We start from the raw sequence: 25569 nt of genomic DNA on the forward strand, positions 1-25569 counted from the left end.
GAAATGCATTTTTTTCTTCCCTTTTTTAAAGCCTTCTGATAATTTAGAAATGATCATTTCAGAACTGAGATTAAATTCTGAATAAATAGGAAGTCTTGGCCTGGTAGGGACCAACACGAATAATTATAAGCCAAAAACCTGATAATGTAGAAGTGGACAAAATGAGATTAAATTATAAATAAACAGAAGGGGTATGGTAGCCTAGCGGCTGAAGTCTTTGTCTTGCACACACCAGGATCCCATATGGGCGCCAGTTCTAATCCCAGGCAGCTCTGTTTTCCATCCAACTCCCGGCTTGTGGCCTGGGAAAGCAATCCAGGACGGCCCAAAGCTTTGGGAACCTGCACCCGTGTGGGAGACTTACAAGAGCTTCTGGATCCTGACTTCAGATCAGCTCAGCGTCAGCTGTTGTGGCAGCTTGGGGAGTGAATCATCAGATGGAAGATCTTCCTCTCTGTCTCTCCTCCTCTTTGTATATTTTACTGCCCAATAAAAAATAATAAATAAATCTTAAAAAGAAAAGAAAGTCTTGGCCTGGCATAATGACTCAGTGACTAAGATCCTTACCTTGAACACACCAGGATTCTATATGGGCACTGGTTTGTGTCCAGCCTGCTCCAAATCTTATCTACCTTCCTGCTAGCGCCCTGGGAAAGCAGTAGAGGATAACCCAGAGACTTGAGACCCTGCACCTGATGGGAGACTTGGAAGAGATCCCAGGTTCCAAGGCTGAGATCAGCTCAGCTCATCTCTGGTCACTGTGACCACTTTGGGAGTTTGCCAGTGGATGGGGGAATGTCTTTTTCTGTCTCCCCTTCTCTCTGTAAATCTGCTTCCCAATAAAAATAAATACTAATAATGAATAAAGAAACTTAATCAATCATGAAAAGCTTTTAGCCAAGGAAAGCTCAGCTGGCAGGTCAGTGATGCTGCTGCTTGGGATACCTGTACTTCCATCAAACCTTGTGGGTTGAAGTCCTTGCTCTGCTTTGGCATGCAGCCTGCTGCCAAGTACATCTGGAAAGCAGCAATGATGGTTCCAGTTGCTAAGTTCCTTGCATTCCTATGGGAGATCTAGAATGAGATCTGGACTCCGAGTTTAAACTTGGTCCAGTCCCAGTTCCTGTGGGCACTTAGGGAATGTGCCAGTGGGTAAAAGCAAGTTTAAAAAGCACAGAAAAACTGAGTAAGGAAGGAAGCAAGAGCGTAAGACCTAATGAATTCAATGCTGAATTCCAGGGAATACACAAAGTTTAACAGAATATCAATTATTCCCAGGTTTTTCTAGAAAGTTGAGGAGGAATAACTTTAAAGCTCATTTTACAAGGCTGGCATCTCCAAAGATAAAATCGGTATCAAACAATAAAGGAAAGAAAAGAAAATTAGAAGTCAAAATCTCTGATGAACCTGGATATAAAATCCTCTACGAAATACTAGCAAATTGAATTCAACATCACATTTAAAAAGATCATTCACTATGATGAAGCAGGATTGATCCCAGTAATTCACACATGGTTCAAGTTAAGAAAATCAATATATGTGACATATTGCATTAATAGAATGACTAAAGCCATCTGATCATTTTAATAGTTGCAGCAAAACCATTTGAAAAAAGTCCAAGACCATTTCATGATAAAGACTCTAAATAAATTAGGTATAGAATGAACACGCATTAATACGATACAGACCAAATATGATAAACAGTTTCAGAGTAAGCAGGGAAAAGTTCACAGATTTTTCTCTTAAGATCAGGAGGAAAGAAGGATGCCCTTTCACAACACTTCTATTCAACACTGAAAGCCATTGCCAGAGTAAGTAGGCAAAAGAAATGTAAAGTACTGAAATGGAAAAAAAAATTAAGTTTTCCTTATTCATGGACTATATACTTATCTTCTTCCTTCCTTTCTTCATTCATTCCTGCTGCCCTTTATTTTTTTCTTTCCTTCTTCCTTTCCTTCTATGTAGCTGTGTATCTACCTACTTAGTTATAGATATGTAATGCTAAATAATCTAAAAAAATTGGAAGAAGGAAGCTCAGTAAAAGTGAAAGGACACAAAATCAATATGTAAAAATTGTTAATATTTCTATAGAGTAACAACTGACTAGAGAAGAAATTGATACACCAATCCCATATGTAAGAGCTACAAGAAAATACTTGTGAACAAATTTACCCATGTAGTTAAAAATCACTACAATGAAAATTATAAAACACTCATGAAAGAACAGAAAGTGACACAAATAATTGAAAAGATGTTCCATATGCATGGATTGGGATAATAAATAACATTAAACTATCCATAGTATCCAAAGCAATCTATAGATTCACCACAATTCTTATCATACTACCTATGAAATTCTTAGTATAAATAGAACAAGAAATCCTAAAATTAATATAGAACCACGATGAGCCCCAAATAGCAAAACATTCTTGAAAAAAAAAACACAACCAGTTGGAAGCATCATGCTACTTCAAAATCTATTAAAAACATATGATAATTAAGGTATCTTGGTATTGGCATAAAAACAGATGTACAAACCAATGGGAAAAGATACATATCCCAGACATAGATAGACATATTTGCAGTCAAATAATTTCACACAAAGAAGTTACTACATACAACTTGGAAAGGCCAGTATTGTCAATAAATGATGCTGGGAAAATGATACATCCACAAAGAGAAAACTGACAGTAGCTTCTTCTTTCATCCAATCACACATAATTAACTCAAAATGGATAGAAAACTTAAAAAGACTTTAAAACAACTACCAGAAGAAAATATAGGAGAACATCTCCATGGCTTTGGTCTGGGCAAGTATTCCTGGGACATGGTCATCAAAGACAAATGGTGTTGCTCAATCTATAACATTTGTTATTCCAAAGGAAACAATCAGAGTGATAAGACAACCTTTGGAATGGGAGTATTTTGAGCCATAATGTCACACCTATTAGAACAGCTATTGTCAAATCAATAAGATGAAAGGTGATAAATATTGGTGAGAATATATTGAATACATCACGTTGGTGGGAAGGAAAATTAAAATAGTTTATTACAAAAAAAGAGAATGAGAATTTCTCAAAAAACTCAAGAAATTTTACTACCAAATGATCTAGGAATCTTATCACTGGGTATATACCAAGAGGAAATGAAATCAGTCTGTTGAAAAGAAAGATGTCTTCCATGCCTATCACAACATTGTTCACAATAGCTATAAGATGGGAATATCCTGTGTGTTCATCAAGCCTTGAATGGGTAATAAAATGCAACACACACACACACACACACACATACAGAGTCATACACACAAACACACAATGGAATACTATTTAGCAAGAAGAAAAGTAAAAACACTGTGTTGTGTGAAAAGATGAGTCAACTTGGGCAATGCTCTATTAAATGAAACAAAGCAGCCACCACAAAAGGAAAAATACTGCATTACCTCACTTACGTGAAATCTATACAAGTTGAAGTCACAGAAGCAGTGAATAAAGTGATTGGGAGTCAGGATAGTGAGAGCTGTGGAGATGCTGAGCAAAGAATATAACATTTCAATCGGGAGGAGTAAGTTCAAGTGAGTTGTGACTATGGTTAATGCATGTTCTCATCGTAACAACTGGTAACTAGGAGAGGTGACATGAGTGGGAAGTAGCCAAATTTAGTCATTACATAATGTGAATACTGAAGTCTATCAAAATCTTGTGTCAGGTCCAGGGGGTAAGCCTTGTGAGGCCTTTCCCCCTGGGCCACCATCTCAGTGCCCCATGTTTGCAAATACTAGGAGTGCTGGAAAACAGGATATTGTTTATTTATTTTTTTAAAGATTTATTTTTATTATTTTTTCATTGGAAAGGCAGATATACAGAGAGGAGAGACAGAGAGGAAGATCTTCCGTCCGATGATTCACTCCCCAAGTGAGCCGCAACGGGCCGATGCTATGCCGATCTGAAGCCAGGAGCCTCTTGCGGGTCTCCCACGCGGGTGCAGGGTCCCAAAGCCTTGGGCTGTCCTCGACTGCTTTCCCAGGCCACAGGCAGGGAGCTGGAAGGGAAGCGGGGTTGCCGGGATTAGAACCGGCGCCCATATGGGATCCCGGGCGTGCAAGGCGAGGACCTTTAACCACTTGCGCCACCGCGCCGGGCCCAGGATATTGTTTAAATCCTGAAAAGCCAGACACTCAAGGAAAAGGGAAATGTCATTTGTTGGGAATGCCACTGCCTATTCTTCACTAGCCAGTCATCAGGTGGTCAAGAAAATGACACCTTTTTAAGTGAGCAGCTCCAGAATCATTTTCTAATTGATTAGAGATCACCAATGGGGAAGGTCTTCCCAGCTGGGCATTCAACGTATGAACTCCTGCCTAGTTGAGTAGCACAGTGAGAGGCCATGGGACCCTTAAACACCAAGACACTTCCTGAAACCCTGGTGAATTTCTTTTCAGGAAACATTCCATCACCTGGCTGCCTCTTGGAAGATGCTTTCCTTTTCCCTGTTCTTTCTACATTCATCTGTTCAGTTCCCAAATAAACTTTTCTGTCCCAAATTGATTCTTGGCTTTTATTTCTACATTAACCTGAGGAAAGAATGCATTGAGGTTTTGGTGCTGACAAATACTTAATAATATTATATTGTACAGATAAAATACTCACAACTTGATTTGCTACTGCAAAAAAATATTTTTAAACTGCTTACTCTGGTGATCACAGGAACAAAAGAAGTATCAGCAGGGTGCCAACCATGGGCTCTGCTACTTCCCAGGGAGCTCACTGGCAAGAAGCTGGAACCAGTAGTATTGCCAAAACTGAAATCTGGACCCTTGGAATCGGGATTTAGACATCTGAAGCAGCATCTTAATCACTGTATGAAACATCTGCCTCTTGAATAATTTTTAAAGATCTATTTTATTTGAAAGACAGAGTTACAGAGAGAAGGAGAGTGAGAAACAGAGAAAGACAGAGACAGAGAAATCCTCCATTCATTGGTTCATTGCCCAAACAGCTACATTGGCCAAAGCTGAATTGATCAACAGTCACGAACTTCCCCTGGATCTCCCATGTGGGTGCAGGGACCCAAGGACCTGAGCCATAGCTTGATGCTTTCTCAGACCATAAGCAGGGAGTTGGTTCCAAAATGGAGCAGCCAGGACACAGACTGTCACCATTTGAGATGCTAGCACCACAGAGGGAGGCTTAGCCTACAATGTCACGGTGCTGACCCTTTGGATAATTTTTAAAAATTGGAAAGAAGCTAAATGCGTTACTACTAAATTGAACCTTACTTATCATTTAGCCATCTCTTCATTCTGGAGCCAACAATTTCTCTTTGAGGGACATATTTTCCACCACCCAAAGTAGAAGCAAGTCAGCCAATCATGGTCAGGTACATTGAAGGAAATGGTACCTCCCTGGGGTGTAAGAGCTCAAGATCCACCAGCCAAAAGCTGTGAAAGGCACATTCTTTAGAAAGCATCACAGTGGCTGGAAGATGACAAACACAAACAGGCCTACAGAATGGCTGTTTGTTTTTAATAACTATGATTAAATGGAGCAGTAATGGAATAAAACAGTTCTTAACACGAGTCCCAAGAAATGAAGTAAGGTTCTGCAAACCCTTAGATGCAACTGCAAAGCACAAAGAGCGAAGAACGACTTAGGGGTCAATGTGCTGGAGCCTCTCCTACCTAACAAACAAATAAGAGTTCTTAATTTTATTTGGCAGGAGATTAATCACATCTGAAACAACAAGAAATTGTGAGCTGTTTCTAAAGCAGATGGAGAGAGGCAACACTTCGGAATAAGTCTAAAACTCCACCTATCTTGACAAGAGCTTGCTAACCAACTAAAGGATGAGCCTTTTCTCAGAAGGCATGAAAGGGGCTTGCTGGAGTTGAAGAGAGATCCTCTTAAATAATAAAGCCAGAGACACCACTTAATTAGTGCATGCCTCTCAGGGATAAAAAGGCCTCAGGACAGTCACAGTTCTCAACATGATGTCTAGAAATATCAGTTCCCCAAAAGAGGAGAAAAAGGAAAAAAAAAATTACCCAGGTGCCAATTTAAAGAGTTTTCACAACTCTGCAGATTGCTTCCGTGAGAAATTTTGGAATTCAGTATCCAGCAGAGTAAGACCACTTGGGATATTTATTCTGGCTTTCTGGTATCCAACCAATATAAGAATCAATTTACTTTCTCTAATTTTATTTTCCTCCAGACTTCAGGTCTTATTAAATCTTGGATACCCCCATACACATTGTGTTACACAAGCCTATCGGTGAGTTGTACATGCCAAAGAAAATTTATTTAGAAGGGATCTGAGACCTGGACATAAACAACCCAGGAAAGATAGCACTGAGAATTCTAAATACGAAGAATGGATGGTGAGGCTTGAGGAGGCACAAGATTCTGATTAGAAGAAAAAAATAGGAAAGCAAAGACATTTTGGCTATTTCCCTAGTCACAAAAGCATAGATGTGTTCAAGGTACGAAACTGGACTGACTAAATTATGTCCTCGCAGATCTAGAGGCAATGGACAGCACCAAATCAGCCAGAGTGAAGAGGGTTATACAAGGAGAGAATACAGCAAAAAAAATGGAAGGGTTTGATGGCTTGGGAAGTCAAGTTCTATGACCAATCAATAATGTAGGAAAGTACAGTTCAAATATACAGTTAGTGCCATATAGCAAACACAGTAGGTTTTTTTTATTCTTTTTTTTCCTTTTTTTAAAAATTATATTTTGACAATCTTTACATAGTTAATGAGGGTAGAAAGATTCAAGGGCTACAGGAAAGTGGGTAAGACTATTATTTTTTCCATATTGTTTCCTTTATGTTTAAAGGGGGGTATTAAGGGAGAAGGCCCACCCAATTTCCCACCCTCCCCAGGTCCCGGATATAGGGTATGCTCTGAGATTCTTGCTCAGGTGGTTTGATATTTCAACAGTTATGAATCGCTGCCAATCTTGCCACTCCAAGCACTATGAGGTCCTTGAAGAATCCACTGGTTGACATAGTCCATCATAGAGTCTGTTTGCCCTGTATTTCGTTGCCAAGATATAGCTAAGATGGTTGGTTGACCTGTTACATCTTCTCTCTTTTCTTGGTTAGGGTTCTGAGTCCAGCATTTTGATTGGGGAGATCTCCAAAGAAACTTTGTCTGAGGTGTTCTCAAACCAGATTCTTGTATGTGCTAGCAAGTATAGGGCCCAGCACAGTCCATCGCCCTGATCAGCTGGTGGTTGCAATTGCTGGGTTGGTTCTGTTTTCACTTCCAACTTCCACTGGAATCAATGGGTGTTGCAGTCCAGCCTGGTTCTGCCCAGCACATGCTCGGCCCTCACATAAACCAGTGGGAGCTGCAGCCTAGTTGGAGCGGCCCGCAATAACCCCCACCAGGCCTGCCCCCTACCCTTGTTAGCCAGTATGTGTAGCAGTAATCCAGTCTGTCCCACCCCATTCCATCCCAGCCGCTGTCCTAGTTTTCATGCCATCCCGTGGAAGTGGAAACCCAAGAGGGATGAGCCCACTATTTCCCTCTGAGGCCTCTCCCACTCCCAGATTATGCCCTCTCCAGGTAGTTCCGTGGTTTGACTTGATGGAACTAGCCCCCAGTGCCAGCTTCTTGCCGCTGAGGGTAAGCCCAAACAACCCTCACCCACTCTAGTTTTGTTTGCACCAATAGGAATAATCAGCCCAGCCTGGCTTTTGCCTGATCTAGTCCACATGAGACATACAGGGCAAACACAGTTGTGATTGGTATTGGCAAAGTTCCCCAATGTAATGATACTATCACCTTTTATAAATTTAACTTATTCACTTTGTTATTTGAAATGGAGAGAGAAAGAGAGCAAGTCAGAAAAAGAGAGAGAGAGAGAAAGAGAGAGAAAGAATGAATCTGCCTGTTTACTCCACAAAAGGCTGCAACTGTCAGGGTTAGGCCAAAACTGAGATGGTTGAATTCGATCTGAGTGTCAAATGTGGCTGAGAGTGATCCAAGTGCTTGATCCATCACCCGTCGCTTCCCAGGGACACTATCAGGAAACCAGAATCACAAGCAGATCCAGGACTCAAATTCATGCATTCATCCCAAGGACATCCCAAATGACGTCTTAACTGCTATGACACTTGCCCATCATGACTGTCAGCATTAAACACCACCAAGTATTAGTACCTGTACTTATTCCAGTCATTTTACATGTATTTGAACTGTATGCATATTATAAGAGCTTTTGAACTTCACCAAGCTCTTAAAGATTTCATCTTCCTTTACAAAATTTTTCTTCACTACAGTTCTCATTCTAACTTTGACCACTTCACTTTCATTGCCACTCCCTGCTAAACCCATCCCTTAAGTATGCATGTTTTCTGGACTTCTATTCTTGACATTTTCTTCTCCCTTGGTATTTACACGATTTATAATCCAATAAATGTAAGGGTTACACTTCATATCCACAGAGCAGAAAGAAATTCCTAATCACCTTCCAAATCTAGATAACAGCAGCAAGTATCAAGGTTGTGATTCTATCTGGTCTACTTCATTTATTGCTTCTTAATACATTTTTTTTTTCCTAGCAGTGACTCCCCACCCAATTCACAGATTCACATGTCTGTGGACAAGTGCTATTCCTTATGTTCGTGTGCTTTCTTCAGTCACGCATTGAACCTATAACTCTCATTAAAGTAGCCCTTAGACTTGAGTTTCATGAGTCATTTGAGTTTCCTGTTAAAAAGCACATTCTGATCTTCAACCTCCCACCTCCAGAGATTATGATGATTCAAAAGGCATTTGAAACCTGTATTTTAATATGCAATTCCAGTAACTTCATATTTGAAAGAACGTACAGATTTGAATAGGATATGTATTTTAAGCTTCCATATAGAAATGTGATTGTGCCAGGAATAATGGGTCTGTCTCTGGTTTCTTTGCCTTTCTTGGTAATGGTATGGTACATAGTGTAGAGCTCGGTAAGTGATGCATTGAGATCCAATGACACAGTTCCCACTTAGACTGTAAAAACCTGTGCAGAGATAACAGGTGGGATTTTCGTTTAGAAGACACACTAAGGCACCAAAGGACTTGGTCCCTGTCATGCAGTCTTGATTCCCAGAGATTCTGTAATTAGCTGTTTAATGTTCATGATTCAGAGCTAAGACTGGAACAATAACCAACCAACCCTTTCCTTCAGATGAAATTTGCTGCTCACAAGTGTTTCTTGACTTAACATTATGCCTGATAAATCCAAGTGGATTTTCCAGTGTTTGGCAGGCTGCAGAAAACATTGCATTTATGATATATGCTTTGGCATTGCAACATCAGCACCAGCTAACTTCTGGTTTTGACGTCCTAAGAGCCTTCTGCATTTTTGGAAACAAAACTGCCCAATATAATCTATTTTTGCCTTTGTAGTGGTTTTGCAAAACCCTTATATGCAATTCTCTGCTTATCTGCTATATTCCAGTTATACCGAATCCATCAGTTAAGGTTTTATTAAACAGGTTATTTCTGTACTAGTGAAATGTTAATTTAATTGCACCAATACCTTTGAGAAAGACAGTCCAATCAATACAATTGTATTATATATGTACACTAAAATGTACTTTGCTAATTCCAATAGCAAACTAAAAACAGTAGCAGTTGATAGCAATTTAGACTTGCTTTACAATAACTCCCTTACTTCTCAGCCCTTTTAAAGGAATCCTTCCAAGATCATTCAGAAGTAGGGTATTCAATGAGCTCTCACACTGTCATCTCATTTTGACAGCTGGAAAACAGCTGTTTAGGGAAATGGAAGAAATGAGATCACATGAATTTCTCACCCTTAAGAAATGATTACTAAACAGCATAATTCTATCAACTAATTGTTCAATCAGCAAATGGGATTCTGTCTGAATTCTGTCTCACAGAAAGGAAAATATTATGTGAAGTATTGAAATACTAGGTATTACACAGCCCTGGAACTAAAGAAGATCCCCATTGACCTGGAGAAGCAAAATATATAGAAGAAATAATCATCGAAATTTGCTTACAACTTTAATGTTCTAGTCAAGACTTCAAAATGGGATATCTTAAAGAAGCACTTACTTGGCTTTTAGATTAACGAAACAGTTGTCATAGGTGTCAAGGTTTTGCTAGTCTCTCAATCCTTAGAGAAGGGACAGGAACTTAAACACTGAGTGGCACGCAGAATTTAGATGGGACAAAGAAAGAATATGTGAGAATTTGGTCACACAAGAAGTTTTGTGGATATGTCTAGATATTCAGCCACTGCTTAAAATCCTTCAAATTAAAGAATGATTCTGGAAAAGGCAAGTGAAGAAAGTGCAGCGGAAACACACAAGTATCTCAGAAACTTTGTAATGAATAAAGTTAAAATTTACTGCCAACGTTTTGAAAAAATATGTATAAGAAGTATGACAAAGTTTATGTCAATGTATATTATGAAAAATTAGGCATGAATTTGAAAATTTTTCAGAGCCAAATTTATATGTAATTTTACTTTCCACAAAATGTTTGAAGTACCTTGTAATAATAAATTACTTCACATACTGTTTCCCCAAACACATGCTATTAAAACAAATGATTATGCTCTGATTTTATAATTTACAAAGGATCTCATGTTTATCAATGACCAGGATAGATGGCAGAGTTCATTCACAAAGAAATTGCAAACAGAAGAGCTTATTCAAAACACCACAGCCATCATAAGTTATTCCCAGAAACCTGAAGTAATAACAGCACATTTTCAGTTCAGCTGCACTGGCTTTCCAAAACAATTGCTGCCTTGAGATAATGAATTCAAAAAGGGGAACTCAAGTGTGAACATTCTGCAAGGCTCAGCAGTGTGGAAAATCCTTTTGTGCACATTATAATTTTCTGTTTGTTTTAACTCTGCACAGTTAAAACGCCTGCTTTGTCACCTGAACACAAGCTGGGTTTAGGGGCAGGTGAAGAATTTCCCACCTGCCTCCCACCTGTAGGCACACAAGAGTTTCCAAGGTACTGTCCTCATTTATCTTCTGAGATGTGTGATCTGGTGTGGAATTGGCAACAGGAAATCACAGTCTTTCTCCTTGAGCACCATGCTGAGGATGGCTGATTCTTCATTTTCTGTGATAGATCTTAATGGCCCTCATGCCTTGGGTGCAATCCTCTTTACATCCCAGTAACATTCCATCTGGCGTACCCCAAGAGCTGGGGGACAGGAGGCTTTAAGAAGAGTTCATTCTGGGGACAACTCATCAAAGAGTCAGAATCAGCATTTTACAAGTAGAACTCTGACTTCTACTTTCTGTCCTTACTTCCTTTCTAAATATTAATGCCAAATACATAAAATCATTGTCATGGATACTGGCAAGCACAAGAACCCTGATGCTAAAACTGCATCAAAATCTTAATCTGGGTTATAACCCTTGGGAAAGTTACTTATTTTATCTCCAGAGGAGTGATAATCATTCAATGGCACAGAACTGAAGATTAGATTTAGCAAGATATATTATGAAAATATTGTACCTGGCAGTCTTGTAACAAAGATGTATTCCCTTTTTACTATATCTCTTGCTGGATAGTTATTGAAAATGTCATGTAAGGAGCCAGTATTGGGGTGCATTGGGGTTTAAACTCCCTCTTGGAATGCCGGCATCTCATACTGGAGAGCTGCTTTAAGCCATGATTGTTCGGCTTCTCATTCAGCTTCCTGCTTAAGCACCTGGGAAAGTAGTGGATAATGTCTAAATGCTTGGTTCTTCTTTTGCTATGCACACAGGAGACTTGGCTGGGATTTCAGGCTCCTGCCTTTGGCCTGGTTGAGTCCTGACTTTCGTAAGCATGTTGAGAGTGTACCAGCAGATGGAAAATTTCTTTCTCTCCTCTTGCTGTATAACAGACACATCTTTTGATACACATCTTGTGTGTGCTCTGAACTTCATCTACAACTTCAAAATGATGAATGACTTAATGAAGACATCTATTAATAAGACATATATATTGAGTAACATCTAAGGATCCTCATACTTGGCTAGACTGTATAAGGAATTCTGAAAAACATTATGCCTAGTGTTTTGCTTATATCCTGACCAAAATTTGTTTAATTAAATGCATGAATGACACATGGCTCATGGATAAATGAACGAGGAAGCTGTTTGAGGAGGATTTTCAGGTCTGTTCTATTCTCAGGGGTTATTAGTACATGCTATGGCATCCCCCGGTTTGGTCAATATGTTTTAGAGGTAGGATAACAGATCAAAACTACATCAGATCCCACCTACTTAACTTTTCTGCCTCTTAAGGGCTTTTAAGTTCTGTTCCATCCCTACGTCATGATGCTTCAATTTAAGTAGGAATTGCTGGATTTGTTGGCATAATACTTAATACCTTTTGAAGACCTTTCTCACACTCATTGCAAAGATCATCTGGAAAATGTCCATAGCATCCAAACATTCTCTCTCCCTCTCCTTCCCTCCCTACCTCTCCTCCTCTTTCCCTCTTTCTCCCTCTCTCTCTTACACACACATACATACACATACACGAGCCATCAGTTGCTCTAAATCACCAAAGGACTTGGTGTTCTGGTTAAGTCTATTTGCTTTGATTTGCTGTTCTGTCTCCAACAATGTGTGCCTTAATAAAGCATAGGTAAAGTGACCAAAAATACATAGAAGTAAGTGTAAGTGATTGAGTTAGTGTATTCTGCTATGGTAGTTTAGATGGTTTGATGAGAGACTGGCTTATGTGACAAATATGACAGAATAGTACATTTTCTACACTTAAATGAATGGATTTCTTTATTCACTTTGTTAATCCTGAAATTAAAGACTACACATAGTCAAATGAAAACAGCACTAATCTAGGTTCTAGAAGATTCCATATTGGCCCCATCTAGAACAATGAACTAGATCTCAAACAGGAGGTCCTATTCTTAGGTCCTCTTGAGGTGTCACCTAGATTCTGACTGTGAGTGTCCCTGCCATATCTCCTTCCTCTTTCTCCCTTTATCTGTCTGTGCAACCATCTATACCCTCTCTCTCTCTCTCTCTCCTCTATTTCTCTCTTGTTCCTACCTTCCTTCTTTTTTTTTTTTTTTTGGCATTAAGTGCAGAGACTTTTATAAGGGAACTCTTGGATAGAAGTTGTACTTATAAAATACATGAACAAAGATCAACTTTACTTGATAACTACCTTTCCTCCTCCTTTACAGTTCAAGAGTTCAGATAAAAGTATAATCTGAGAGTTACTGGAACAGATGACTTCTAATATGTAAGATTCTACCAGGCAATATGATTCTAAGGTATTTAAAATTAGATAAATGCAACAGATGGTTCTGTCCAAAGCCTGAGTTGGCCTCCTTACACTCTCATCCTACTCTGATAAATTGGGTTTTGTATAGACAGTCAGATTCTGAATCAGTTCACATGCCTGGGAGCAGTTGCTAGTAATTCCTTACATAAAAATTTGCCCCCAGAACAAACATCTGTGAAATGAAAGTCAAACTACCTCTGCTTTCCTTCTTGTCTACAAAATAGGAAATAGAACCAAAATTACAAACCATGTTAACTTATTATTCTATGGATGTAACCATGATAACACACAAATTTTTCTTGAGTTCCCAGGAATCTCACAGAGTATATAATTCCTGTCAACATAAGGCCAGTAGTGTTGGAAAGCAAAGCACTTTCCTACTTTATGCAGCCCAAATCTTTTTTTCTTTGAGACGTAGCCAAAGATAAGAGGCTATATTTGATGCAGATGTCCATACAGGCTAGATTCATGTTCCCTAAATAATTCAAATAAAAAGATAGCTAGAATATAAAGAAACTGGGACTCTCAGTTGAGGATTTATGAAATAATACAACCTATGCCTGGAGGAGTAGCCTAGCAGCTAAAGTCTTTGCATTGAATGTGTCAGGATCCCATATTGGCACTGGCTCTAATACAGGTAGCCTTGCTTCCCATCCAGCTCCCAGCTTGTGGCTTGGGGAAATAGTTGAGGACGGGCCAAAGCCTTGGGACCCTGCACCCAAGTGGGAGACCTGGTGGAAGATCCTGGCTCCTGGTTTCAGATCAGCTCAGCTCTGGCCATTGTGGCCACTTGAGGAGTAAGTCATCAGAGGGAAGATCTTCCTCTCTATCGCTCCTCCTCTCTGTATAACACCTCTTTGGACAAGATTTTGGCAATTCCTTAAGAAATTTTTTTATATACAGCTTTCATTTGGTATTGCTCTTACTGAAAATATGTTCATCCAGGAATTCTGTGCCTTTGTATTTAGCTAGGAGTTGTGAAAGCAAAGATGGGGAGAACAAAGGTTCATAGCAACTTTATTTGCAACAACCTCAAACTAGAAACATCTGCAATGTCCACTGTCAGGTGAATGAGTAAACAAACTGCAGTATATCCACATGATAGAATGCCACTCAGCAGGGGGAAAATATGCTATGAATACATGATGCAATAGGGATGACTCTTACAGACAATTATATTTGTGGGAAGAAGATAAGCACAAAAAGCATATATTATCCAATGCTATCTACAGAAAAGTCTAGAAAACACATCTTAATTTACAGGAACAGAAAACAGAGGAGTGATTGCTTGGGGAAGGCCATGCAATAGTACAGGGAGAAGGGAACAGAAATGGTGTAAGGAAGCTTTAAGCAGTAACAGATCTGGTCATCATCTTGCTTATGGTGATGACTTCATGACAACCACAAATTGAAAGACTTACCAGATTATGCTCTTAGAATATGCACAGTTCATTAGAAGTCAATTATATATCCATAAAACTGGTAAGGGAACAAGAAGAGGTCTTAGACAAAAAAGGATAATGTCCCGACCTGCAGGACATGACGCTCTAACCCTGAGGGTGGACTGAGAATGCTGGGAATGCCGGGCCGCTAGCCCAAGAAACACACGGACACACAAACTTGATGGGAAAGAGTGCCTCTTGCTCTTTATTTTACTCCTCATATATATACCTTCTTCTTTAGGGGAGGAGGGAAAGGAGGGGGGTTTCTAGGAAGTAATTATCCTCATTGAAGCAGGGGAGGAACTAATCATCTATATTGAAACAGGGGAGGAACTAATTATTTGAACAGGAACAAGGATGGAGGTTCTATTCCACTTGCTTTACACAGGATGTTCCGGCCCAATATCCTGCTTGCTGTGGCCTTGCTTGCCCAAGGCAGGCTTTGCAATGCAACAGGCTGATCAGGCATGCCAAGTCTAAGGCCCATAAGTCCATGGCTCCTAACAGGATAACTAAAGACATTCTGTCATGGGGTACAGAACGAGTCCCATAAAGATTGTTTCTGATCACCACTTTAATAAAGATCCAAACCAAAGAACATGGTTGTGCTTGAAAAGGGATATCAATAATGCAACTTATAATTGGAACATGTTACTCTTTTCTCTGAACAGCTTGGCTAACAATTGTTATGTCAACCTCCAGTTCTTGAGCCTTGTTCTGATCTGGGGCAAGCCTGAAACTGCTCTGTACTGTCTTCCACAGCAATTTCCCTGGCCTCCGCTGTTTCCTCACCTTCTATCCTCCAGAGGTGCATGAGAACTGAAAGGCTTGGCACTCGTGCCAGCATGGTCATTCTGCTTCATCTAGTGAGGTCCCTATGAAATGAAAAAGCGGTACCCACCCAGAGTCATCACTGAGAGCAGGGGCAGGTGTAGCACAATGAACGACCATCTTGGCTGCTGTGTCCACTCTGCTGCTCAGTCTTGCTATGTAGATAGGGGAGACATCTGGGGAGATGGAAATCAACTCTGAACAGCAAATGCTGTGGTTGGATTTGACACTTAGACCAGGACGGCCAAAACAGATGTAAACGTTTTCTGCCACGGTGAGACATGAAAAGACCACAGGAGGCTGGCACCTTTGATTTGGCTCTCCCAGCACCAACAGAGAAGCCAGCAGCACTGGGCTATTTTTAATGTTCAAAGAGCCCAGCAAAAGATTTATGACTACAAATATGTAGCGTGGGAGAGATAAATTGAAGCTGGGTTCTCCCAGTTCGAACAGAGGAGTCAGCCTGCCAGCCTGGTCAATAAAGTATTTAAGCCCTGAGTGCTGTGTGGGCTGTCATAGATTAAAATTTGAAAATCTTTTATGGTGTAACAAGGTCCTTAATTATAACTCTGGGCTTTGGATCATTTGCAGGTTGTGCAAACAGCAAGAGTTATGCCACAGTGAACATCCTTGAATACAATAGCCTTTAAATCCAATGTTCATGAGAGAAAACACTAAATTCCTAAGTTCAAAATTATGTTTTTAGAGTTAAGGAAACTGAAAGGTGCATATAAAAAAATCTTCTCCTGTCGCAATTATACTTGATATTATTTCATTTTGATACGGGATTCAGAGAATCTTAGAAGCGGGCCAAAGTTTCAAGGTAGTTTTGATTTCAACCTTTTTCCTCTGTCACTCAAAATTGTTAGAACATCCACTTTCTTTTTGAAATTTAAGATGCATCATAATTTCACTGCTGTGGGGTGCAGCTGCTGATTGACTTATTTAGGTGACACTTACGAGATCAATAACCTATCCCAGATCAAGAGATTTTGATCTATAACTTACAGGGCTTAATTAGCCAAATATTTAGCTGTCATCAACAGATGATGACAAAATAGTCTTGATTCCTGAAGACTGATGGCATTGACCTAAAGCCATGTAATTAGGTGATTTCAGAATGCCTTACCACAGACTTACAGACCCATACAGGTGCTTTTTTCTTACAAAATAGAATACAAAATTATGTATGGACATAGGTATAATATGCAGAGAGAAAGTTGGAAAGCAGGGCAGTAGGGAGGGTATTCAGCCACTTATCTAGCACATAATAAATCTATATATATCTAAATCTAAACCTCAGCTTACTAACTATAAATACAACCTCCTACCACCTCCCCTAGCTTACTCTGTTTACCATTTACAAAGGAATGATCAAGAAATTGTCAATGAAGTTTTCATTTAACCGACATTTCTCAATTTTCCTGCTCATTGAGTAAATAAGTACAGCAGTGCATTAGAAGTGCTTTCATTAAAAAATAACTCTAAAAAGTCAATCATCTTACAGTGAAAACAATTTCCAGATTGTTAAGTATGAAGTTGGATGATGAGATAATTTTATAACTGTCCTTTAAAAGTGAGAGGATTGAAGACAAGGTGGGTTATCCCTGAGGCATGTCTTCACATACACACATGGCTTGAATGGTCATGGTGACATGAAAGGTGAGGTTCTCCTCAGGAGTATCTGGTACCACCCGGTTTCTCTTTAAGGCATTTATCCTGGGTTAGATCAAAATCAGAACTCCTTCACTTGCCTCAACTTACACTGGACTTTGACTGCTCTCTTCTGTGTTTCTCCAACCTTGACACTTGAACTAAGGACAGACAATAGATGTCTACAGACGTTGCTCATGGACTTGCCTAGCTCATAAAAGTGGTACTGAACTTCACATCATGAGCAAAGGACAAATCCCTAAAAATACTCACCGTGATACTACTTTGGGAAATGTATCTCACATCTTCTTGTCTTCATGACAGATTGATGATTTTAAACAAATTCACTATCTTTCTGAAAACCTAGGTTAAATCTTGTTTCTACCTTGAAGTCCTGAATGATTTCTCACATTTGTGCACTAACCCCTCTGGCCTTTGGAACTATAAATTATACTACTGTAACAAGGACAGTAGGATTAATAAGAAAACAAGGATAAATGAAGTCATAGATGTTACAGGGAGAAGAAATGTTTTTTTCCTGGATTATTATTCTGAGGGTCAAGTGATAAATGCACCTGGAATGCATTAAAAATATAAATGAATATACTGGGAAAATCAGAGATGGGGTAGATTGTTCAAGACTAGACTTACAGATAATCTGAAAAGTTAATATGGTGAGGAGGAGTTACAGGAGGGCACACACATCTGAGGAGATGACTGGAGTTGGGAATAGTACTATCTTTGAGCTGCACACATCAGAGATACAGATTGTATCTGGGCAGATGCAAAGGACTGGTACTGGAACCATGTACGTTCTCAATCCTGGTTTGAATTCAGATGACTTCATGCATTGTGTAAGACATCCTAACACAAAATCCATTCAATCTACATCATTAACAATTATCTCATATGGAAACTTTATTCATCTTTGTATAATATCTGCTCAGTTCATTGAGGCCATTGCATATATATATTGGGGTTATTTCAGTTTCTCCTGAGACTTTGATTCAAGCAGAAATACATTTACACATAAATGCATTTACAATGTACATAATTATATATGTACACACACACATACACTCACACACTTTCACAATAAGCAAATGACTTTTTGACAATCACTCAGATCTTGCTTAACTAACCTGGATAGGCACCTGTCTCAACTCTGGACCTAAAGTTGTTTTTACAACAAGAATCTTTTTCCCAGCTTGAGTATGAGCACTCTTTTCAGGTCACATCCATTGTCGAATGTCATGAAAGAACTGTATCCAGAAGAGGCATTTCAAAACAGCACTATGACTGCACTCTACAAACACATACACAGGTTGAAGTAGAAGGAACCACTGTATATATATATATATATGTATATATATCATTATCCTGAGTTGGCTGATTTAAGTAAAAATTTATAATGTTATGTTACTTAAACTCTTCACCTACTTCATCCACTGTGAGATGACTAAAACCCTCTCCAACATTTTCATGACAATTAGTTTTTAATGTGAACCAAGATTTTTAATGCTTGGTCTCAGGAGGCCCACATACCAGCATGCCATTTCCCCTTCTGCCAGCAGGTGTCCAATGCTAATGGGTCTGCTTCACCCCTGAGAGGTGAATTCAATAGAGTAGGTCTCCAACAAGAATCTGATAATTTCTTCTGCTTTGATCATGTCCCGTGGCCTCAGGAGTCAGTTTTACTTACACTAAAGACTGTGATCCTTCCTCTCATTCTGTCTCTCTATTTCTCTTTCTGAGCAAAGTGCTTCTTATCCCATATGCCAGTCTCAGGGCATGTTTCATAAATCAAGAGGCTCACTTTCTAAAAGCTAAGGCAAGTGATTTGTCAAGAAATGTCTCATGACCCATGGGAGGCTCTGCATTGTCCCTGAGTGAGCCATCATTATGCAGAAGCTTCTCTCCCGCCTGTCTACAAATTCTCTTTCACTCTGCCTCTTAAACATCTTCATTGCTTCTCATCCCCTTCCCCAGCTTCATAATGAAAAGGCACAGCAGCCTGTAACAAATGCTTGTCAAGGCTCAAGGGCTTCTAATTAATTCCTTGTAATGCTATTTCTTATATCAATTAAGTCCAGGAACGAGCTACTTCCTGTCAAGGCCAGGTCTTTGCAAATGCAAATACACAGCCAATGATTTTCTGGCCAGGAAGCAGCTAGAGGGTCATGACTGCACAAACCTGTCACGTCTCCCTGCTTACTATGTGGCCATTGTCACTTGCTCTGGGACCTCAGATAATCTTAAGAAAGTGAGACTATGCAATCAGAAATGGAATTTTTTTCCCATTTTTTCATGGCAATGCTCTATTCCACCCCAATAACAGTGGTGGGGCCAGTGGAGGAATTCCACTAATTATTTTCTTCCATGAAGATAAACTCACAGATGGCCATATCTAGACATCTAGATAGAAGATTCAGAGATGCACAAAACAGAAGTTAGGGACAGGCACGGAATCCAAAGAGCTGTCATCGATTGGATAAATGAGAGCACGCACTGAGGGAGAATGGTAAGGCAGGCCTAAGAAAGGGCAGGATAAGCGACAGCTGAACTTGCCATCATGTTACTATGGTCATAGAATCTTCAAAAGATTTCTCCTCCTTTTCTGAATTCTTTGCCTAATACTCATCTCTACATTCATGTTTGCGTGTTAAAAATTCTTCCCCACAAGAAAACTGACCCGAGCTCCTAGAACTTCACAGTGTATGTGATATTCAACATCTTGCTGACTTACAGAGAATTATATAGCACCTGTTCTCCAGCTACTGACACTGACAAAGTTCACTCTGTCTCACTCCAGCTTTGATACGTCTTTGGAGAATGCAAGGCTCCTTTTGGAGTTAAGGACAACAAAGGAAGCAAGGTAAGCACTCCCACTACTCTCTACCAGCGTTCCCACTGAGAAAACACAGCAGTCTTTAGTGTACTTTGAAATTATAAATATATTTTAAATTACAATCTATTTTACAGCAAAGTATAGATACAATTTCTTCTGCTTCTCACGACTTCTAAGTTATTGTCATTGGCACTCATCAGCCCTGCAGCCCCATACTTGGCCATGACTTGCTTCCACTCCGCTATGAACAAGGTGAAGGATAGCTCCTGAAGAACAGAGATGTGAGCTCCAAACTTGAAAAGATGTCCTAGGATGTTTAGGATGGTGCCAGGCTTTCTGCCCACACAGAACTGCATTGTTGTTTCCAAGGTTAGTTATTGGAACCTCTCTTTTAAGGAAATAAATGTGTTAAGCTTACCTCTACCAACCAAACTTCTTTCATGTGTACAGATACTGGCATTTACAATATTATTTAAAAATAGTAATCGAAAATGTGAAAAAGTCACCAAGACTAAAAAAGGAGTTAATAATCTTCACAGTCTCAGTTCATTTTAAATTTTAATACAGCTAAGAGCTGGGCTTAGTATCAAACTCTATGTGCCAATGGATGTATTTATTTTTAACAACAGATCTTATACATAATTGACTTTGGATTTTTAAACACCTTTTGTGTTAAGCAGCGTTTTATTGTACTATGGTCACACCTATTTATCTATGGTGGCTTCATCACAAAATTGCATAGTCAGGGCAGAAACATTGTGTCCTCTTTTTCCGGTTTCTACGACTCCCAGGCCCCAGTTCACCACTAGCTTGCCTGGGCCTTATCCAGGAGTAACTTCCACCATAACTTACTCAAGTAAACTATTGGTGACAGTATCAGTCCAGGTTTCAGAATGACAGGATCCCCACTTTTCACCTTGAGCAGTCATGAAAAAAATAAAGAATCATTCTCAAGGGAAGATTTCAAGATTACAATAGAAGATAAGTTAATGAAATATTGACTAAAGCATTTTCTTTTGATACACTACCAAAAAGTAGGGTGGGAAAGGCAATGGTATAAAGAAAGTTGGTGCAGAAATTTAATACCTTCTGACATTTATGCTTCCTCTACATGTAATATTTCCTTTAAAGCATAATCAAACTTTTAATATCCTTTATTTGTATATGAGAATGAAAGAATAATGAAAAGGGTGATTTACTCCAAGGGGAGTGTCTTATCACTTCAACAGCAACCTTAAACACCTAAACAACCTGATGAAGTCTCATAGAAGATAACACAATATTATTTGAACACAATAATATTCTTGTTCTAATGTGCAAAAATTGCTCTTCAAAAACAATTCACTCAAACTCTAGGTGTGCTTTGCTGTCAGTTAGCAATGCACTCAGCTCCTGAAAGGCTAGCTGTCTTAAAGTCATGGCTGATATTTGGCTGTGGAGCTATTTCTCCCAGGCTGTTCTTCAGCCTTACTGCTAATTATAATCACTCACTAAAAGATGTCCTTTCTAGCAAAATATCATAGCATTAATTCAAATGCATGTCAGTATAATTAAGGTTCAGATTTTCTATCATATCACAGATAAAGTTTGAGTAAATTTTTATTAAATTTGGAATCTATGTGTCATAAGCTAAAAGTAATTTGGAAGACTGGTGGGATGGTCACTGCGGGAGAAAGAGAGCAGTCATTCTGCAGAGCAGCTAGGACTGAGTTGAGCGAAAAAGCTTCGAATCCTCTTGGACAGTCTTCAACCGAGACTCACAGTGAAACTCCAGGGGAGAGATGCTGCTTTCCAACGAGATTGCATGTCACCTCAGCTACTATGTGGGCGTGCACTGGCAGGCAAACCAGCAGACATTTATTTAACAAAGATTACGAATTTTCATAATATTGTCAAGGCCAGTAAGTCTTCAATATGCTAAAAAAATATTCTGTATCAATATTCACGTATACCTATCTGTCATGATTGTTACCTAATTTACCATGAAGTTTTTGAATCTAGCAGTGTGCATTCCATGAAATTTTTACCAACGCTGTTATAAAGCAGCTGAAGAGTCATTCTTTTATCTCTGATATGATGGGCAATGGCTACAAAATATTTTAGGAATAATGAAGATGAACTGATCTTTCTTAGTCACTTAACATGCCAGTGAAATGAAAAAAAAAAAGCAACAAAGACTACAAAATTAGAAAAATCTAGGTTGAATTTCAGCTTGCTTTAAACAACATTGTGTTTTCTCATCTGTGTATCATTTAAAAAATGAAGTGCAAATGAACCATTCCTGCATCAGTCAATGCTTAGGTCAAAGCATAAACAAACCCTCCAAATTCCTGAAAGACTGAAGCCCAAGGACAGTAAAAGAGGGCCGTTCCACACGTGAGTGAAGGAGGAGGGATGGTCTGTTGGGGATGCCTCCTCCACATCTGTGCTCCACTTTGCTCCACTGCTGAGATTCCCCTGCACATGTACAAGGTAGAAAACATGCTCTCCAAACTGGCAGTCTACCCAGCTTCCCAGTTAGAGCATCTCTCAGTCTGTTTAAATGTGTCTTTACCCTGCTCTGCCATCTAGATTCCAACCCAGTTAGAGCATCGCTAACAACAATTTCGACCTCAAATTCATAATAGAGATAATCTATTGGCTCAGCCCAGTCAGCTTCTACATCAAACACTGATTTTTGGTGCTTGGTGGGTGTGGGATTTTATTGGTACACAGAAGTGGAAGACTAAAAGGTTGGCTGAGTTTTGAGAATATATCTTGAGTAGAGCTTACAAAGCATCCCTGAAATTCTGTTTTCTTCATCTTGATCATTATAATAAAAAAGTAGTTACAATCATTCCAAGTTTTGTAACTATATATGACACTATCCAGAAGTAAACAGACAATGCTACTACATGTAGCTTCCTCCTAAGAAAGAAATCTTCCAGAAAGTGCCCCAGATTTTGCCTTCTGTGTATGCTTTTATAAATGGAAAATGGCACTTATTCATGAGTTGTTCCCTGTGGTCAGAAACTCAAGAATAATACCAACAGATTGGATTACACACTTGGATTCACAGACCAAGACAGCAACAGGAAAGTATGGAAATCGATGATGTGAAAACATAGTACTGTAGTACTGTCCATTATTGTGATGTTATTATTTGTAATAAGACATGTTTTTGGTCTTTTCCCAACTCCTGTCATACAGCTAAAATATTTGGAATCTAGGAGCATTAAAGGTAAAAAGGGTTTTTTTTTCCTGTTTGCTGATATATTTATAACAGTTCTGTTTCAACCACATCAGAGTTTATTTTAATGAGGTGACTTTATGTGGAAAGGGATTCCAAATTTAGAACTATGGGACAAAGAAGGATAAAGGCAGACATGGGAAAAATTGAGGCAGAGGAAAGCATGGCTACTGTATATGAGTGTATAGCTTGGGCATAATTCCAGGGAGATAGTTCCACTAAGAGTTCACGTAAACAGTGTCTGACTGAAGGGGATCTAGCAAGATGGACAAAAACAATAAGCAAATACCCAATAAGTTGTCACCTGTGCCAATGTATTCTTGACAAATATGCCCAAATATCAGCTTTCCAGGTTCAGAGCTCCTGTGTAACCTTGAACTCTTGCTAAATTATCTCAAGATTTAGCCATCATTGATACAGGCCTCCAACCCATCAAAAACGCTGTATTTGAATCATACCTTTTGTCATGAAGTCACAGTTATGTATTTACCTAATTAAAAATAGATTCAAATCACAGACTCATCAAGAGAGATCAACAGTCGCTGTCCAAGTGACAAGTTTCCCTTTAACCCTAGCAAGGCAGTCTCATTCCATAAAGCATGTAGTCCCATTAGCTGAAGTCACAAAGGTCATTGTACAGATGGATATTTTGATGGCTACTTGATAATAAATGAGGAAAAACATTATTAAGCTTTTGAAGGACCCACTGTTGCAGATAATGAACTAAAAGTGCAATTCAGGAAACTTTGATGTATAGGAAAAGAATAATGCTGCATGCTTTCTAACTTGAGATTAAGAACGATTCTTAGTATGTAATTACCTTTTTGTCATTGTTATAGTGATCACCTAAAAACAACATGAATCCACCATCAGATAAACACTAATGGTATATTCAAAGGAGACTGAAATTGATTTCTGTCCTAGCTTGGCCTACATTAACAAATTTTATTTATGTAGGATCCCATTGCTTTGACTCAAGACTAAAAGGGATACAAAAAAACTATTTTAATAAAAATCTAGTTCTGCAGGGGAAAAAAGCATCATCTTCTCAGATTTATGGCTCAGTTAGTGGGAGAATAAGACTGACAGAGTCATTATATGTTCTTCTATATACATGGTTATTTTCATTGAAGTTACTGTAGGATATTTTTCTACCATACCAATGGAGATTTTTTTCCAAAAAAAATTAAAAATAGGGAATTGCTGCTATAAAACATATATATCACAAAGGAATCATATTCTGCATTTTTCTTAAACCATTTACCATAAAACTTTCATTTTTTATAGCCAACTCAGTGCTGATTTCATGATTTGCAGCCAGAAACAACTGATTTCACAGCATCAGTCAGTCATAAATCTTAAGAACCTAAGTTCCAAATCCCAATGCAGTGCCCAAAGACACAAATGAGATTTCTGCCTAGAAAGTGTGACTTGTGTTTCCAATTTTGATTAAAACGAACAAAGTTAAGAAAATGGTGTCCTGTCCTCCTTTGTCACCATATAGGAAAATGTGCTCATTCCCCCATCCCCCCCAAAATAACTCCTAGCCAGAACAAAGCTCTGGAAGTGTGCCTGCTGACAGCTGTCACCTGGAGACAGTGATACTGGTTCCTAAGGAGGTAGTCTTGTTCTCCACGGCACCTGCTAGGCTATGTGTAGAAACAAATGTTGAGTTTATTGTGCAGCTTCCTTCAAGAAAGATACCAGGATACTGGAACTGGATCCACAGGATAGTGATTAGGACAGTGAGGAATGTGGCACTCTGATACAAGCAGGATGACTGAATTATTATACACTATCTGGATAGGGCTAGGGCTAGGGTCAGGTAAGAATGATCTTGCCATTGAACAAGTCTCACATTAAAAAAAAATCAGTTTTTTTATGGCACCTAGATGGGGCAGAAAAATAGAAATAAGCTTTATAATAGAAGGTGTGATCAACTGACTAAGAGGCTTTAACAATCTAGGAACTAGAGATAAGTCACTGGTAGTATTTGTGAAAGCAGATGTGTGGAACTGAATTGAGTGAGGCCTGATGCGAGTGTGTTCCTGGTGAAGAGATAAAGCCATATGCAGGCAATGTCATTGCTAGCTTTTCTAGCTCTTAAAACTCAGCGGAATGTCTTGCCTCAAGATGGAACACTAATACACCATCCATTATTGAAGACGGTGGGCTGGCTACGATGCAGATGTGTTTGGCACACACTGAGCATCTCTGTGTCAGAAAGCAGTTGGATTGCCCTGCTTCTGTGTTCTTTGTAATAGAAGCAATGTTCTAA

At 39.1% G+C, this 25569-nt stretch overlaps 1 protein-coding gene across 7 annotated transcripts in view; it reads right to left on the reverse strand.

The window, feature by feature from the left end:
- The window catches only part of CTNNA2 (catenin alpha 2), a 1062093-nt gene that overhangs the window by 397078 nt on the left and 639446 nt on the right, over nucleotides 1-25569 (reverse strand). The window contains exon 7 of one of the 7 annotated variants that reach the window (XM_040993623.1): nucleotides 18405-18435. The exons of the other annotated variants lie outside the window; for them this stretch is intronic. Within the exon in view, the coding sequence (XP_040849557.1) occupies nucleotides 18405-18435 (31 nt within the window). The remainder of the gene's footprint in view (nucleotides 1-18404; nucleotides 18436-25569) is intronic. 7 annotated transcript variants of the gene reach the window in all.

Source organism: Ochotona curzoniae, unplaced genomic scaffold (genome assembly GCF_017591425.1).
Source record: "Ochotona curzoniae isolate NIBS_2020 unplaced genomic scaffold, NIBS_Ocur_1.0 contig_883, whole genome shotgun sequence".
NCBI lineage: Eukaryota > Metazoa > Chordata > Mammalia > Lagomorpha > Ochotonidae > Ochotona > Ochotona curzoniae.